Here is an 18,494-nt window from a genome sequence, read left to right as displayed (position 1 = left end):
TTATGATGCAAATGCTCTTGTATTTCTTATCTTTCTTTACTTTTTCTTAACTACTTTTATGAATTCTAACAAGGTAAATAATCACATGGTGCAATAGAATGAGGCAGGGAAGAAGGAAAAGAGAATCCAGAGAGAGAGATCTGCCTGGCTGTTGAGGGAGTGTGTATGTTACAGTCACATGATATTATTTATATACTGCACTAAAGACCTGGCACTTTCAAACACAAGTGCTTCTCATTATGCTGCAAATACATTAATTTATTTCATGAATTACAGCCACTTCTTTCCTGGATTGGTATGCAATTTGCTTTATACTGTCCTGACCACATCTTCTCTGTGTGTAGCTGCAGCACAGAGCCTGCAAGATAATGCAATTCAGTTACTTCCCAATGAAATATACAGCTCTAGGCAATAAAAACGCTTAGGCTGCAATTCACATTAATGAAAGCATGTTCCATTAATGTGCTCTGTCAGTAAACATCCATCCTGTAGCCACAGTGCATTATTTTTCCATACATCTCCATGTGTCTTCAGTAGGGGAACAGGAGCAGGAAGCATTAAAGAAGAAGAGACAAACTTACGGAAATGTAGCGCAACTTGAGGACAGACATTTCTCCGGATGATTGTATTGTCTGCCAAAGAGCAGGAAAACACACTCCTTACATCAAACCTTTATGGGAAAGCTAAAAATAAACACAAGCTTCTCAGAGCCAATTACAAATGGATGAAAGTGAGGACTAAGGAAAACTTATCTGAGTCCCAAACTGTGTTTGATGGGCTTATTAAATTGGCTGGTGCAGAGCCAGCCTGACAGCGTGACCTCCATTTTTGAGGAGTTAAGGTACACAGGGAGGGTTGCCAAGGTTTCCAAGCTCGTCACACCTGAGCTCCACATTCATTATATGTATAATTGGAATTGAATTTGATCAAATTTTCATTAAATATATAATGTGTCTTGGGGGGGATACAGCATTTCCCAATGCTGTATTTTGGAGACTATATGTAGCAACTGATGCATGAAATTAATGGCAGCTTCTTTTGGTCAACCATACATCCAAGCCTGAGCATTTTGTCCACGTACAGAAGGTTGATATGGAAATAAAAAAGTCAAGTATTGATCAGTAAAGTGCAGATGAGGACAGATACATTAGAGGATGAAAGACAGGAACATGTGATGTGCCTGCTGTCTAAATGAAGGATTAGTCGACTGAAAGCAAACACTTAAATTTGTTCGATTCAATCAATACAGCCAAAATACCACCTGTGTTTATGTCAGCTGAAGGAAAAATAAGGGAGCCACAGGTGGAGAGGCTAATGATATTGATTAGAGCTTGATAGATTTTAAATAGATATTGATATTTATAATTTATTTATTGGTTGTTCCTTTTTTACACAAACATTTAACATTAAAAATCTATGATACATCAAAGAGGTGCAACAAAAATGACATACTACTAGTAGTAACTTTACTATCAGTTATTATAAATATAGGACAGTTAACAATCTTTAGCTGGACTTTGAGAGTAGATAAGATAAAGTTGTAGGAGGCTCGGCCTCTTTGCTTTATGTTATTCCTGCCAAAGTTCACGTTTTGCAAGTCTCTACAACAAAGGTGATGAGTGAAATGCTATTATGAAAAGAACTCACCAACAAGTAGTAGTAGTAGTAGTAGTAGTAGTAGTAGTAGTAGTAGTAGTAGTGTTTTGTTTAAACTCATATAAAGGAAAAAAGAAAATCATGAAAATCTTACCTAAAAACATTTAACAGCTCTACAAACTTGTATTTGTATAGCTGCCAATACAAATGTTTGTTATAAACTTATATCAGCAGTTAATATTATAAATTATAACAGTTCTTCCACTACAGTGTAAGTTGAGTCCACTAAGGGGAGTATAGAAGCTACAGCATGGCAGTAACTGAGCTATTTAATCTATTAGAGAGGTTCAGTGTCTTCACCCAGTCATACAGTGTGCAAAGCTGTACCTCCTAATAGATGAGGAATTCATTTTAAAATGGCTATACTGCACTTTATCTCCCTGTGCTGAACCTGCTGTTGGAGTTTATTTACAGGACGAAGCAGAGAGGAAGGAAGGATCTTAAACCTCTCTTTCCAGCGGGTTTAATCTATAACTGCGAGCCTTATCAGTGCCTGCTTAATGCACAAAACAATACGTCTAAAACCCAGAGATCATAAGATAAGTACGCAGTGGGAGTCGGACAACCATTTCCACAATTACCTATGGCAGACAACTATTATCCTCCAACACATGAAGTCAGAGATCATAATGACCTTCCACAGGGGAAATCACTTGAGCTCTGCTTGTGCTACACCATAAAGACAGGGTAAACACCGGCATCATCTACAATCTGGAGTCTATGCACATTTTTAAACAATAATCAAATTCTATAAATCTATTTTATAATGTGTATTCATCCAATAGTCAGTTAATTGTATTCCTCACAACTCACTGTACAGAAGATACCCTCTTGTGTAAGTTGTGTGCACCTTAAGCATGAACTGTCAACAACAAAAATTAAGGAAGGACTAGTAGTTATTGTTGCAGACCCACCAGAGCTAAAGACAGAAATTACAGAACCACAACATAAACAAAACAAGTCAAGCCTGAACTTTGCTGGCTCCATTGGAGGTTCAGACAAGTTTATGATTTTTGCTCAATTATGTTTCTGTTTACCTGAAACTAGCAGCACAGAACATAAAACGTAGTGTGTGTATCCTTGTACACAATCAAAGCTGCAAAGGGAAAAAGCATCACACTCCGCTTTTCAGGTAATGTGAGTGCCTCTGAAGTGACGCATTTTATTGATTGTTAATATTATTTTTCTAATTAACAGAATACACACAGGTTTGGCAAACACCTCAAATCCCCTGAAAGGAGTCAGAGGCGGGATTACCAAAGAGGCAAAGCGGGAAAGTGCCCTAGGGCCCCAGAACACCAGTGGACCTGAAAGCTCCTGGCTCTTGCATGACAACTGTTTTTTTGCAAATTTAAAGTGTGTTTGGGGATATGCACCGTATAAGCACAGCATCAACTGACATCATAAGGCCCCAAAGGTTGATTTATCATTTTTATTTTGCACTTTTCAAATCCTAAATGAATGTGATTAAATAATAAACTGCACAGCAAATCACATTTCAGCATATAAAAAGTGCACACACACAGAAAAGGGGGTCCAGCTGCCAGGAGACCCCATAGGTGATTAATCCAGCCATGAGAAAGTCCAAAGGAACAAGAGATCATAGTCCTACTCACATGGTTTGATTGACAGGAGATCTCTGGAGAGTGCAGCATTGCTGATAATACTAAAAAAGAACTATAGAATTTTTTACAAAAAATAGAAAAAATATGTACACCTAATCACTTTCACGTAAAATGTTTTAAACAACAAACAGACAGCTGAATTCACCCTGGCATAACAGTGAACTGTGAACTGATGTGAGCTGCATAAACATGGATGTGATGACAGCTCTGTGGCATTTTGAGAAGGTGAGGTATAGAAACTCACACTTCCTGCCACCTCGCTTCTTCCCTCTGTCCATCCCGTTTCCCCAGAGCTGCTTGCCTGCTTCCATAGAGGTGAAATCAAGTGGAACCACAATTACCGCAGCCTCCTATTGTTTACAGGACGCTGTCTTCACAAAGGACAGGCTCCACCGCCAGGCAGCAGAGACAGAGATGAGGCTGAGAGTGTCCAATGCAAAAGGTGATACACGATGTGTCGTGTAAAAGCTGCAATAGGTGACATTTTATTCCTCTGAGGAAGGAGCTGCTCAGATTGTAATATTGAGGGTAAATTTATACACTGTATGTTGCCTGCAGAGATGTAAGGTAAGTTTGTGGGTGGATGCAGCCCATAGAGACACACATACAGTCACTGGCCTTAAGAAAAAAGGCAGGAACAAACACATTACTGCCATCAGTGACCATCATCAAACACATTTCTCCCGCCGTCCTTGTGTTTTAGCTCATTTCTGCTTGATTGTCACGGTTCAGGCGACTTCCTTATGGCTGACTGAGGACATGTACGTGATGTCATTGTACGGTCACTCTTCCCTGAGTGGCAAACAACAGAACCTGCATTGTGTATTCACATGAAAAATAAATAAATAAGGAAAAATCTTCTAAAATTGAAATGGGCTGCTGTGCACAAACAGCAGCTGTTTTTACAGACTGAAAAAGGCTGAAGAGAAGAAAAGCAATGCGAGGTAACAATTTCTAAGGGGCCGTGTAACATACTAAGCCACCGTGGTATTTTGAGTGACAGCTTGTAACTTGAATATTTAGGTGGCATTTCAAACCACTTCATACTACTGCACTATTTTCACTGGAAAATATTTAACTTTTTATTCCACTCCATTTATCTGACAGCTATTGTAAGTGTACTGTCAACCTATTTACACATTAATGCATAAGTAATATGAATGAATAACAGTCTGAAGGGAACATTCTGATAATAATTCAGCAATTTTTCTGAAGTAAAAATGTAACACTAGGATTTACATTGTGCCATAGTTTAGGGGTTTTGTTTTTTTGCAAAAATGTGTTGCATATTAAACTAGGTCTACAATAACATGTACAATATATATATATATATATATATATATATATATATATATATATATATATATATATATATATATTTCTTTTTAAACAACTAGGCCGATTGATCTAATAATACATATAACAATTCATGTTAATGTGCATTTTCAGATATTTTGATTTCTGAAAGAAGATCAAACAATAATTTGGCGGACCCCTGCAGTAACTCTAAGGACCCCTATTGTGTAGGCATTGTGGTATTGTTAAGTTTACTTTCCTTAAGTAAATGATATGAATACTTCTTCCACCACAGCTAACCAAGAACCCTGTTTTCTGAATGAAATGTACAATGTAAACCCGAATGTCCTTTGTAGACCTTGTGATTTTAATCAGGCTGATAAAATCCTTGTAACTACAGGATGCTAGCAGAAAGGACTGCTTCACAGACTATGAGTACTAAGATCCATCAGCTACAATACACAGCAAACTATACTAGTGAAACCGTAAATAAATATTATCTCGCCACCTCCAAAGAACTTTGGCTCCATTGTAAAGTCAAGTCAAGTCACGTCTTTGGCTCCATTGTAAAGTCAAGTCAAGTCACGTCAATTTTATCCCAATCACAATTTGCCTCAGGGGGCTTTAAAATCTGTACAGCATACGACACCCTCTATTCTTTGAGCATTGTAAAAAAAATCCTAATAATAAAAAACAGTCCATTTGTTTTCATTTAGGCAGACCAACCCCAAAAGGAGGTGAGTGTTGAAGGGTTATAATGGGATCAGGCATCTACAGCATATGCCTTCCGGCTTCCCTAAAGTACTGTAACTGTCAAGAAACTCAATATGTGGCCACATTTCAACATCCAATGTATGGTACATCATATGGATTAAAAATTATTATGAGGAGGTGCTATTGCAAAACAAAGTGACATGAATGCATGTGTTCTATAATGATTCAGTGTTGTTTTATATACATTGATTTATTTGTGGCAGTCCGCCACAATATCAACATTGATTTTCTTTTTACTGTTAAAAATGGATAACAGTGTTTTCCAATATATTAGATTCTATTTGTGGTTAGCTGAAAGATATATACAGCTCCACTGCTTCAAAAAATAACAAAATATAGCTATACTAGCTGGGCTCCTTACATTCTTTCAAATAACTTGGTCCTGAGAAGCTGCAGTCTTTATTCACTGACAATAACTATTATTCACTGTTTACTGCTAAACTGGCAACTTCAAAGCTAACGTTCTCCTTTGCTCTGCTCGTATTCACCATCTCTCTCTGCCGCTAGCTCTCTCTTACTTGCTAAACCACAGACTCACTATGCATACACCTTATGGACGACCCTGTGTAAATATTGTTTTTGGGGGCTTTTTCCCTTTTTATTGGATTTATTATTAGGATAGCAGAAGATAGACAGGAAAGGGAAAGAAAGAAAGAAAGAGCTTACACAGAGCCACAGGCCACACTGGCCCTCACTGCAACCTTGGTACATTGGGCACCAGCTCTACCATGTGTTCTTAAAAGGTCCAGTGTGTAGCGTTCAGTGGCATCTAGCGGTGTAGTTGCAGATCGAAAACTCCCCCGTTTCACCCTCAACCACAGTGGCTATGAAACACGCCAAATTTTTTTTAAAAATGCCCCTATCTCGAGCCAGTTTTTGGTTTGTCCCTACTGGGTTACTGTAGAAACATGTTGGTTTAACATGGTGGATTCCATGGAAGGCGATCTGCGGATATAAAAGGCAGATTCTAAGATAAAAAATAAATTATATCAGCGATTACCCACTATTTGTTGTTGTTTACCACCCTTTACAGGATTTTGGATACATAACTCTTCAAATAAGTTATTACTAAGCATGTAAGGAGCCTAGCTAGTAAGAATAGCTATATTTAATCATTTGTTTGATATAAGGTGTAGCAATGGAGCAGTATATATTGTTCAGTATATATGATATTATTCAATAATTAATTTAAGAAAGCATGAGTGTCCTGGTCAACTACCACCACAAATAGAATCTATCTCTGTGGGGAAAAACTGTGATAAATGATGAAAGCTCCACAATTCCACATGCAGCACCTGGACTGAGCGTCTTTCTCCTAGCTCATCGCTTAATAGAACGAGAAACCAGACAAACCCGAAACCGCTTTCCATGTCTGTGTGTGTCCTGTTTAATGCTCGACATCATTACCGAAAAACCTTTCTAGATCCAGACCGAATGAAGAATAACAATGCAGATTTTAGCACAACGCACCAATTACAAAACTAATGTGCAATCGTGTTAGCATTGTGAAATAGGAGCAGTCACCTCTCTGCACCGTGAACGCTAACTCTGTTTCACATTCATGCAGTGGATCTGAGACCCTCGAGAAGAAGCTGAAGGCAAGCAGAAAGCGAGAGGAGGAGAGACAGAGAGAGAGAGGATTTATCTCTCCAAGCAGATGTAGAGAGTGCTCCTCGGGCTCCCAGTCAGCAGCCAGGACAGTTTACAAGCTGCAAAATAGATTGATTGTCTATGGATCCCTGTCCCTGTGTGGCTGCCAACTGTGAGCTAATTAAAGAACACTTCTCCGGAGAAACACTGAGCAGCAACCAAGCACAACCTATTTGCTCTTGAGAAAACATGTTGCCCTAAACCCATTCAGAGGAAAAACATTGTAAACCACCTATGCCAGGTGTCACTGTACTGTATGTTGAGAAATAGCCTGAACCACAGAAAGAAACTCAGGCCAAACAGCTGCATTAGAAATATGTTGGAGAAATAGTCTCCATACTTTGCCTTGACATTCTGCTGTGATAAGGTCGAGGGAGTTGAGAAAGCAGGGTATATTTTTAATCAGAATATTTACTATCATTTTAAAGCCATTTATAAAACTGAATGACTGCAATCACCCATTCTCCTTCGATCACACACTGATTTTTCCAACCTTTAAAAAGACAGAGGCTGAGGTATTCACCAATCAGTTTGCATTCATTTCTCTGCAAGCTTTAATTTCAGGTACGAAAAATACAGCGTCACACGGCTGACAATTGATTTAGGAGACACTGCAGACTCGCATGAATGAAAACTTTGACCAATGTAAGGTAGGGGTAAAAACTGACAAAGAGAGGAGGCAACATACATGTCTGATTTTATCTACAGACACCGTGGGTCACCTTCCACAGAGGCCGCCATATTGAACGGCCATGTATCTACAGTAGCCCAGAAGGGACAAACCAAACACTGGCCCTAGATAGCGCTGTTTGCATTTTTTGTGTGTTTTATAGCCACCGTAGTCTCTCCCTCACACTTTCAAAGGGAGGGTGAAGCGAGAGAGTTGCAATCTGCAACTACACCACTAGATGCCAGTAAATTCTACACGGTGGATCTCTAAGTCTGCAGAACTGCAAGTACAGTCAAGTCTGGACATTTAGTTTTGTGGGTTTTGAATAAAAACAAAGCCCTGAATGGATAGAAATTTATATTTGATGATATCGGTAAATAAAAAGTCAGGGGATCACCAAACTGATCCTCTTGGGACCATGAGTGTCTGCAACAAATTTCACTGAAATTCATCTAATGGTTGTTGAAACATTTCATCCCATCAAAAACATCTGTCTGCTGGTGGCACTAAATGAAAAGTTAGGGAATTCTGGTGAAAATAAATATCTTGAAATTGAAATTGAAATGCCAACCCATCCAATATGTGTGCTGATATTTCAGTCTGAACCATCCCTGGTGTCCTGCTAATATGGCTAAAATGACTCCCAGATCAACATGGGAATGAATGGAAATCGGGAGGCCTACCTGTAAACATTTCTCCCTACAGATCAAAAGAAACCTTCCAACTCGCTAACCACGAGCCCAACAAGCTACAGAACCATCACGCATATCAAACTAGATGTGTGATGATATATTAGACTCACTATATGTAATAACAGTGACAGTAATGTGTTTGCATGCAGGCAGACGTACCGGTGCAGGAGTATTCGTCCACTCTGATGAAGCCAGGCAGACAGTCACAGCGATGGCTTCCGGGCAGGTTGACACACACTGTATTGGACTGGCAGTAATGCATCTGGGTCGCACACTCATCAATATCTGAGGACAAACAGAGCAAAAACAGTGGATTAAACTCTCTGTCTCTAAACACAAACTCACAACACAAAGTGATTCCTGAGGCAGGTGGATGAAGCTCATTGAACTGCATCAACACTGTTGCATTAATCTCATTACAGAAGCGGGTCTCCGGGTGTCACCTTGTTGCTTACAGTTATTAATGAGATTGTTGCTCATCCCAAAAATTGCTGTTACTCAATCACACTGATGAACTTATTTCGCTTAAATATATAAATTAAGGTGTGATGTTTAGTTAGAGCTATGGCAAAGAGTACCAGGCAAGAAAGAAATGGGGAGAGAAGAGAAAAATAAAGGCGAGGAGGAAGCTGATGAGTTAAAGCCATGTAAACTAAAGAGGGCAAAGGCAGAGTAGCGTCTTTCCTGACACCCATAATGTTCAGGTAATATGACACATTACAGCCTCTTTTCATACAAAGAATCTTGCTCTTCCTAATGTAGCTTGAAAGACATTGTATGAGCATTAAAACACAGAGCTCAGGGAGGCATTAGCTGAGCTGGTTGACTGCTGATGAAATGGGATCGGAAACACACAAGGGAGGTGTTATGCAGAAGGGCCTAAATTTGTGTGTGTGTGTGTGTGTGTGTGTACAGTGGAGAGTATTTATGTGGATGTGAGCAGCAGAGAACCAGTTTCCTGAGGCTATCGGGCCTTTCCACCACTTAAGGGAGTCTGTATGCTACACTTAAGGGTAAGAGAGTGAGGAAAGTATTTCCATATCCTCTCCTTGGATAAATACATTCCAGCTTTGAGGTTTTCAGCTCACACTTTCCCCTTACAAGAGACTGAATTTGTATGAAGTATGTAATTGACTTACATGCAACACCCAGAGGTTCTTTCTCTGGAAATTTCATCCTTGGAGAGTGTACAGTAGGGGTGTTGAATTGCACAATCAAAGAGAGACGGATCGTGTATTCAGGCATACAAAGCCTCGCCGGCCATCAGCGTAAAAACCATTGATCTGCTACATCAAAAACATGAAACTTACTCAAGTGCTTTGAGGTTGTGAAACAGTACCTGAATCCAATTTTCATCTTGTCCTGAAGCAGTACTCCACCCTGAAAGCTGCTCATTTGATTACCCTTTATTGGCAAAAGGCGCCAAAGCGATGTTCAAGCCCGATGATGGCCTGCCTGCCATGTCGCCGACACACGGCCTCAATAATTCAAAGTCGAGAGCTCGCCGCTTTTGTCAGCTTTCATTTTAAGTGGGAATAGCATCTACTGTCAAGTCTGACGCATGATGAGGCTTTCTGATCTCCGGCGCTCCAAGGTCCCGCATCCCCTGTGTTTGTAACTGTGTGTGTCTGAATGTGTGTGTGTGTGTGTGTGTGTTGTGTGTGTGTGTGTGTGTGTGTGTGTGTGTGTGTTGGCCCTCTGCAGCCTCCTCTGGGAGTGTCGTAGCAGGTGAGGTCTGCTGACAGAACTGGAACTGTCATTTCACACAGGGGGGAATTCATTTTTTCTGGATTTGCCGGTGTGTCTCCCTCTGTCTCTCCCTCCCTCCCTCCACCCCAAACCTCCTCCTCCCCCATCTGAGCTCACTTTCTTCATCTCTCTGCTGCTTTATTCATGCTGTGATGTAGGTCAGGGCTGGAGAGGGGAATAGCTAAAAATAAGACAGGATAGGACTGTGGTGTGCATGTGCATGTATGTGTTTGTGCCAGAACGTGTGTGAGTATGTTTGCACCAGCTCATCCCTTTGTGTGTATTTTCTGTGTTTGAGAGAGAGAGAGAGAGAGAGAGAGAGGGGGAGAGAGATACTGTGTGTCTGCATGTTGAGTGTTTAGATGCTGTGAGGCAGAAAGAGAGGAGACTCTTAATATTCTTTTATGAGCGTGTGTGTATTGCGTGCAAGTAGATGTCTGTATGTGCACACTACAATTTGCATCACCCCTTACTGTACAGAGGTTAATGGAAACAGCTTTCTATCTAACAGCAATATTGTCTCCTGCTGACTAAAACACCTTCTTTTTCTTCACTCTAATCAACCCAGATTGTTTGTGTGTGTGTGTGTGTGTGTGTGTATGTGTGTGTCCACAAATGTGGTCCAGGACATCAGCCGCTGCAGCTCATCAGTCTCTTTTAGAAGCTAATTTTTTGGTCTGTTTGAAGCCTGCTGGATGAAGCTGCTGCTTCAAAATGAGAGAAGAGATGGAAACAAATTCAGAGATAAATACCTCTCTGGACTTCAAACGCATTCACCAAATTCTTTTCTCTTTCTAAAATATTTATCTTGCTCTTCTCTCTAAAATATGAAACTTGGTGAAGACGAAAAGACAGGTCTATTTGAGTTTGTGTGTGTGTGTGTGTCTCATGTTGTTCATCAATTTTTTTCCCCAGGTTTTCAGTTTGTCTGTCAATCAGCGGGAATTTAAAAAAAATGTTTGTGAAATTTGATTGAAAGACTGAATGGTGTTTGGCAACGGAACAATTGATTTGACTTTGGGTGCAACTTAGATCTTAAACATTCATCAGTAAACTGTTTATTTCTTAGCTATGAAGAAAATAAGAACATTTTGTGCAGAAACTATATATACCAATATATTAGTATATAATATCATATTAGTTATGCTATATACTATAATACATACTATAATATTGTAATTAAATATGAATGTCAGCAATGTTTACATTTGGAAATGAGGTGTTCTGTCAGCTTCTGTGGTAAATCTAACGTACTCACTAAATGATGGAGAAGAAGAGTAACAAAAATGTAACTTTTGATTTGTGGAAAACACATCAGACTAGGGATTGGATGATATAAGACATTATAAAAAACACTTACTACTATTTCTATTACTGGGATAATCGTGTATCTCTCACATGGCTTGACTTGAAAAAGTCCTTTTTTGATTTCCTGATTTATTTTGAACAAGGGGACAAGGGGGAGCCCGCATCTTTCCAGTCATTTCTAAAATCCTAAGCCTGTTACCATGGCTAGAGGCTTGGCTTGCCTGAAAATAGTATGGATACCAAAATAAATAAGTTAGCTGCCTCCTCTCTGTGATGCAATAAATATATATGTGGTTCTTAACAAAATGCTAGGTAAAGTGATTCCAGTAGGATTTCAGTATGGTGAGGTAACATTTTCATATTGTACCATTCCTACATCAGACACAATTTACTATTTCTAGCTGAGTATTTTTATGTCTTAAAACATGTCATGGAGGGGTTCTTTAAGAGATCAGTGTTGGAATCTGTAGTATAGCGACACGTTTCTATCTGAAATAAAACAAAACTGTATTAAACCCAAGCGGCTCATTTAGATTAACTGTGGTCTGATAAAGTCAATGTTTCACAGCTCGAGGTTACGCAGTGGTACACTCGTAATGGAGGGCAGCCCGAGCAGTTCACAACGGCACTGTATAAAAGTGTCGAGGGGACGAGAAAAAAGGACTTGACCAGAGCTGCTTCCATCCAAATGTCATCATCTCCCCTGATACGAATCTCTGTCCCAGCAGATGTCTCCTTCACACACACAAACACAAATACACAGCCATCAGCATTCTCCTCTTCTTTGACCTCTCCCTCTCTCTCTATCTCTATTTTCATGTACACAGAAGTTAATCTCGCCCAGCAATTACACACCATGATAATTGAGGCTTGCACAGAGCATTGCTTTCAGCATAGAGCACATACAACCTGCACACACACACACACACACACACACACACACAGGTTGTGTTGAAAGAGGGATGGGACATTTCATTTATTTTCTCTAAATGCAATAAACAGCTAATCAGCTTTTTTCATTTGACTTCCCTGAAACACAGTAAATAACCAAAACAGTGTAAGGGAGAAAACACATTTTCCAATAATGTGCATTTTTACACAAATTATTATGTCTATATGCAAGTCTCAATCACTGCACAGCAAGTCTATGCAATCAGAATGCATGAAATTACAGTTTGAGTTAACTCAATGTGTTCTGGGCAGTTACTGGGTTACAGTATTGCAATCTTTTTTCTTTTCTTTCTTTCTTTTTTCAGTAACCAGCAATATTAGCCAGGATTACAATTTCAAATTCAGTTATTACATAACAGTTACTAATCCCAGTAATGTTCCTCAAACAGTTCAGGGGGACAGACTGCTTGCTGATGTTTTATCTGGAATTGGATCATTATCAATTTTGTATGGTGTGGGATGTGTTAGCTTAGCACAAGGGATGTTAGCTTCCTCTGAAAGATCCAAAGTTTTTAAAGTACAGTAACTCATTTTCTGCCGTTAGGGGATCTCTCACATCAAAACAATAACAGAATAATAGTTGGATGATGTTGTGAAGTAGCATTGGATGAAACTACAGATTTCTCTGTGTTTGAACATGGTTGGAAACATTTGGGATAACGTAAGTACACAACACAATATATAACATAAGTCTAGTGTTTATAGACATTTTGAGTGGGAAATGTTGAATATTCTTTAAACACAATAACGTGACAACTAGAAGTTGTTCAAAGGAGCTTCAACTGAGCTGTAATGTAACAGGTGTTGTAACTAATTACTTCTAATCTTGTGTAATTAGTACTGTAATGTATTAACTCTTTCATAGAGTAATTTAATAATAATATATATATATATATATATATCTTAGGCTTTAAGAAATTTATTCTGCAATGCACTACAGTAATTAGAGTTTACCATTTACATTTTTATTATACACTTTTAATAAGTTCAACATTAACGTCCCACACGTGCAGCTGAAACACATTGCAGACTTTAAGTGGGAGCCTCAACTGTCATTGACTCCCATTACAAATAAAAAAGAAAGCTCTTCTTTAGTGTTGTGATGCAGCAATGTGACTGGCCAGTATCAGCTGCTGTCCTGGCTAAATAAAGAGACTGTTTCCTTGATGAGGCAATAAAAGTGCTCACTCACAGGCTTCCATCTTTATAAAAATCCAAACAAACACACTTCACTTCATTGGATTTCACTGTGTTGTCAACTGATGCACATTTATCCCAATATATCTTTCCCCACAGGAATCAAGTCTCTCTGGTGCAAATACAGCAAAACTTCTTATCAAGGTTTTGATGCTATTACAAGGCATGAACACTTCTTTCATTTACTGATACTCAGCTTGCATGTATTGTATAATATGATCATCAGTCGCACTTGTCAATGTCACTGTTCTGCTTTGGATACTGGTTTAGAAAACTTCAGTTTCTTTGGCAAAATGTTTTTGAGGCTTTCTTTTAATTTCTTCTTGTGTGTCTAAGTTGATTGACAGGCAGCAGAGCGGAATGTAATGCAGTCCTGATATGAAAACTCTTACTCAGCACAGTGAAATGAGGATAAAAGTAAAAAGTTTCTCATTCCTATGATGGACTTTTATCCAAGTGTGGATAATGTTTTTATACTGTATTAGAATGAACGTCAGGAAAATGGCCTCCTCTGAAGGAGTAAATTAATCTCTGCCAGCAATTACATACCGTGATAATTGAGTCTCATACACAGCGTTGCTTTCAACAACTTCAACTTCTGAGGGAGGAAAGTGAGCCTGGATATCTCCCACTATGCTCCATTCTTTCTGCAGCAGCGGGAACTTGGACTACTGGCTCAAACTTGAAAAGAACCATAGTAGTATCCTTTAATATTGCCTGAGCCACGGAGACGGCCAACTGATTTTCATGACGGGGTTTCATCACCACAATAAGGGCGCACAAAGGCCTCAGATGGCTGAACACAGTGACTAAACTCTGTTATCTTTCTGTGCTGCAAAATCAAACACAAAAAACAACAACAATCAACATGCAGCACAGGACTACACCTCTCTGATTCTACACGTCCCCTCTCAGAGCCAGAGGAGAAAAAGAACTAGTGATGCATTTAATTAGAGAGCCTTTAGGGAGCAGCAGCTCTTATCGCCTTCCTTGTCCTTCTAGAAGACGCATACAGAGCAGGAAGTGCTCTGGTTGAGCAGATTAGGCCCTGCACAGGAACACGCTGTTTGCATTGTCCGTCAGAGAATAGCTCGTAGGTAGGAGAAACGAATGATGGTGTGGTTCTCTATCAGGAGAAGGAAACCGTGTGAGCAAGGTGGTTTAATCTACCTGTCACTCTGCAACTCCAACGAGGAGGTGCCAGTCAGTGAGCTGCACAATGACAGACTTTCAGACTGACACTCTGAAGCCTGAAACTGTGACAGAATCCTTCTGTCAGACAGAGCGGAGCAGTTTACCTAGATGACAGGTGCTCTGTGTGTGTGTATGTGGTGGATGTTCACACAGGTATATTTACTGCCAAGCTTAGAAAACTACACCTGGGTGCCCACTAACTGAAATAAATCCATATATCAGGCAGAAGAAGGAGGTGCAGCGTGTGCCTCTGCTCACAGTTTAACGGATTACCGCACAGCTGAGGTCTTATTGTTGCAAGTGAAATCCTAAAAGCAAACTGAATTTGCTTCGTCAAAGCACAGAGATGTATATCACAGAATATACAATCCACTGTGGCAGCAGTATTATCTGCATAGAGTCTACACAACAGCCAAACACATCTCATCAAGACAGTGAGACAAAGGTTTCCTGTTTATCCACCAGGAATTAAATTATGTATTAGTAGAATGACGAATTTTCTTGAATTTGTACCTGTTTTGTCCATTACATGCTTCTGTGCAGTAATAGTAAAATTATATGTTATGTGGTCTTTCAGATAGCGGTCAGATGATGTGTCATACACCAAAAAGCCAAGGGGTGCATCATTTTTTTTGGGTCAGCTACTTTGAAGGTGATGTAATACTGTGGCAATCGTCTACCTCCAATATTACTGCTACAACAGACCTGTCAAAACCTGTCCTGTAAAGCCACAAAGAGTCCAGGCTCTCAGAGCCTACATTATGGTGACTTACAGCAGTGATAGTGGGCTATTTGTACCGGGGTTAAGGGGAATTACAGACTTGAATTGTTTTCATTGGACTGGATTGTACAAACTTGCACTCACCCACACTTTGTCCAACAGTATCAGCAATTCACGTACCCACTTTTCCAACAATCCATTAGTAATACAAGATGGCCTCATTGTAGAAAATGTAATTGTTCGACTTATCTGAAACCTTAGAGTCTAAAAATCTTTTCAGACTTGATCCGTTTGCGATCAAAAATCACTCTTTAAAAACATCACAATGCACTGGTTGCTGGGGAAAATGATGAAGCTCAAGTAGACTGTGATACAAGAGATCAATAAACAGGTAGCCACATCTCCTTGTGTGTCTTGAATACCAACTGTAGTGCAAACACACATACATGCTGTCTCTTACAAACATACAAACTAAACAGCGGCACAGGCTGGGATGCACATATGGGTAGTCCGCCAGCAGGCACATGTTCTGCATGCACAGACACACACACATGAAGTTGTTCCAGTGACTGGTTGATAATCAGGAAGCGGTGCAGATGCTATTTATTTTTCCTTTATTTTCAGGACACAAGTACAGTATGAGTCCTGTGGACCAATACTTATAATCAGGAAAACACAACATGTTTGATTAGCTCGAAAAAATCAATGTCTCTCTGCTCTTGGACTACAGAGGAGGCTGCTTACATGAGTCCAGCACAGGGTGGAAAACTTCAACCCAAAACGTTCATTCAGGCCATATAGCTAAAAATCACTTTCAGCTTGAACCTGACCCAAATTCAAAGTTTCTCTTTCCCTCCTACGTACACACAGACCGATCGATACACCAACAAGTCCTCTAACCTAAATGACAAAATAGGTTGTGGTTAGTGTTTTCCAAACTGACTGATGCATATGACCCATAAAAAATCGATTTATATGCGAGTGTTTTCTGATCCGTCACCTATATAGAAATCCACTCTTGGTAAGGATGATGTAATACTACTTGCTTCTGAAAGGGTGACAGTCATCATTCACACAACCAATTTGTTAGATGCTGAGGTATTGATATATCTCCAGAGGGTGCCTGAAACAAATTAATGTATATATAAAGTCTAAAAAGTGTGCAAACCATTACATCAAGATTGGAGATTTGAAGTTACTCAAACAAGACACCAGACCATAAAGCAGATTTGATCCAGGCACTAATACAGCTACCTGTATGGGCTGTATGCAACGACCTCTGCTTTAAAATGATTGTTCACTGTTTTAATGTGTTTTCCCTAGAGCTAATGGTGGCCAGTTGAAAAGGTGCTGCAAAATGACATCATCTCTTTGCATCTCTGTATGAAACCAGTGAGAAAATATAGGAAACCACACAGTCCACTCACAGTTAAATCTCAATGCTTTTTCGTATTATGCCCAATCTTCCATCTTCACTGGACATTACTATTCTCCCGAAAGGTCACCCCACAGTATGATTTCCCTGTGGGTGCTCACAATTGCCCGCAGGTACCCGATCTCCCAGGCCTCCATGTCATCAGTGCCTACAGGCTTAGCACACATACCGGTTAAAGTTTGAAAAGACACTGAGTGCAACAGTGCAATAACAATATGGTCTAGTCTTCTTTAGCACCCGCTTGTCCTACAAATACAAATTAACTATAAACATTAAGACCAAGGATTAGCTAGCCAACATCACCCAAACAAAATGCTTTAACTTCTCGCCACTGATTAAACATAGCTTAAATCAATCAGAACCACAAACCAGCAAAGAAAAGCTTGTTATATTAAAGTTGACCTGCTATAAAGTTCAATTTGCCCTGCCAGATGTTTCTAAAGAAAAAAAAAAGGGGGAAAAAATGCCCTTAAAATATGTAGGATCCTTAATTTATCAAATTGTTTTCATAATCTGAATACAGCAGCAAAAGTGACACTTTGCACAGGAAGCTAGACAATTAAGGGAACATAGGATCCTAGTACCATTTGGCCTCTTAACAATACATTACAATATGCGTTTGCTTTTAGCCTATGGCCCACCATTACGTGGGAACAAGGTAGGGTACCCTTAATGTTTAGACTGTGAGATGACAAAAAGCAAGTTTACAACTGCTCTCAGAAATGCAACCAACTGAATAAATAATAGAACCTCCAGACAACTGCCATCCGAAACATAGACAACACTTTCTGACCTGCTGACGTCTGTCTGGTACACCTGTGTTTGTTTGTGTGCATTTTCTGTGTTTTGTTGACATTGTTCACCCCATGTTTCCATCAGATCTACCGTTTTCTTTTGTTTTTTCCCCAGGCATAGCCAAGATGCATTACAATTCTATGAGCTGTATGAGTTCCACAAACACACACACACACACACACACACACACACACACACACACACACACACACACACACACACACACACACACACTTGATTGTCCCTGTGCCCAGGACTGTGAGTAGGGCAGCAGCAGCAGATGGTTGAATTTAGCTCTCATTGTGTCAGATTGCTGCCTCACACGCAAACACACACACACACACACACACACACACACACACACACACACACACACACACACACACACACAAATTGTCAGGAAGGTCATCTACATACTACTTTACTACTTATGCAAGTCCAGATGAGAACTTGTTTCAGATTATTGGCCAGATTCTACCATTAGTGAACAGTTGCTAGGTAACAGCAATGCCTCGCGGCTAACGACCTGCATGATCTAATTGACATCCCATCAGTCACCATTCACCTTGTAGCTGATAGGAAAATGAAAGTATTAGAAAGCTAGGTGAGGAGGTGTGGAGCCATTACTATCTTGACTGTTTCGACTGTGTTTTCGGTTACTATGGTAAGTTAACATCTTTCACAATTCCTCACAGCACATCATGGAAAAGTGACAGAGGAAGATGAAGAGAGCCAGACTGATACATTCAAAGGGGACAGAAACAGAGACAGAGATAGAAAC

General features: G+C 39.7%; 2 protein-coding genes across 2 annotated transcripts in view; one reads left to right on the top strand and one right to left on the bottom strand.

Annotated features, from left to right (window-relative positions):
- Positions 1-18,494, top strand: part of lrp4 (low density lipoprotein receptor-related protein 4) — a 561,339-nt gene that overhangs the window by 227,328 nt on the left and 315,517 nt on the right. The gene's annotated exons all lie outside the window — the stretch shown is intronic.
- LOC127351684 (protein kinase C-binding protein NELL1-like) overlaps positions 1-18,494 on the bottom strand; it is a 234,698-nt gene that overhangs the window by 63,019 nt on the left and 153,185 nt on the right. The window contains exon 13 of the mRNA XM_051379480.1: positions 8,523-8,648. Within this exon, the coding sequence (XP_051235440.1) occupies positions 8,523-8,648 (126 nt within the window). The remainder of the gene's footprint in view (positions 1-8,522; positions 8,649-18,494) is intronic.

This window comes from Dicentrarchus labrax, unplaced genomic scaffold (assembly GCF_905237075.1).
Source record: "Dicentrarchus labrax unplaced genomic scaffold, dlabrax2021, whole genome shotgun sequence".
NCBI lineage: Eukaryota > Metazoa > Chordata > Actinopteri > Moronidae > Dicentrarchus > Dicentrarchus labrax.
This window is presented reverse-complemented; position numbering and strand designations above follow the sequence as displayed.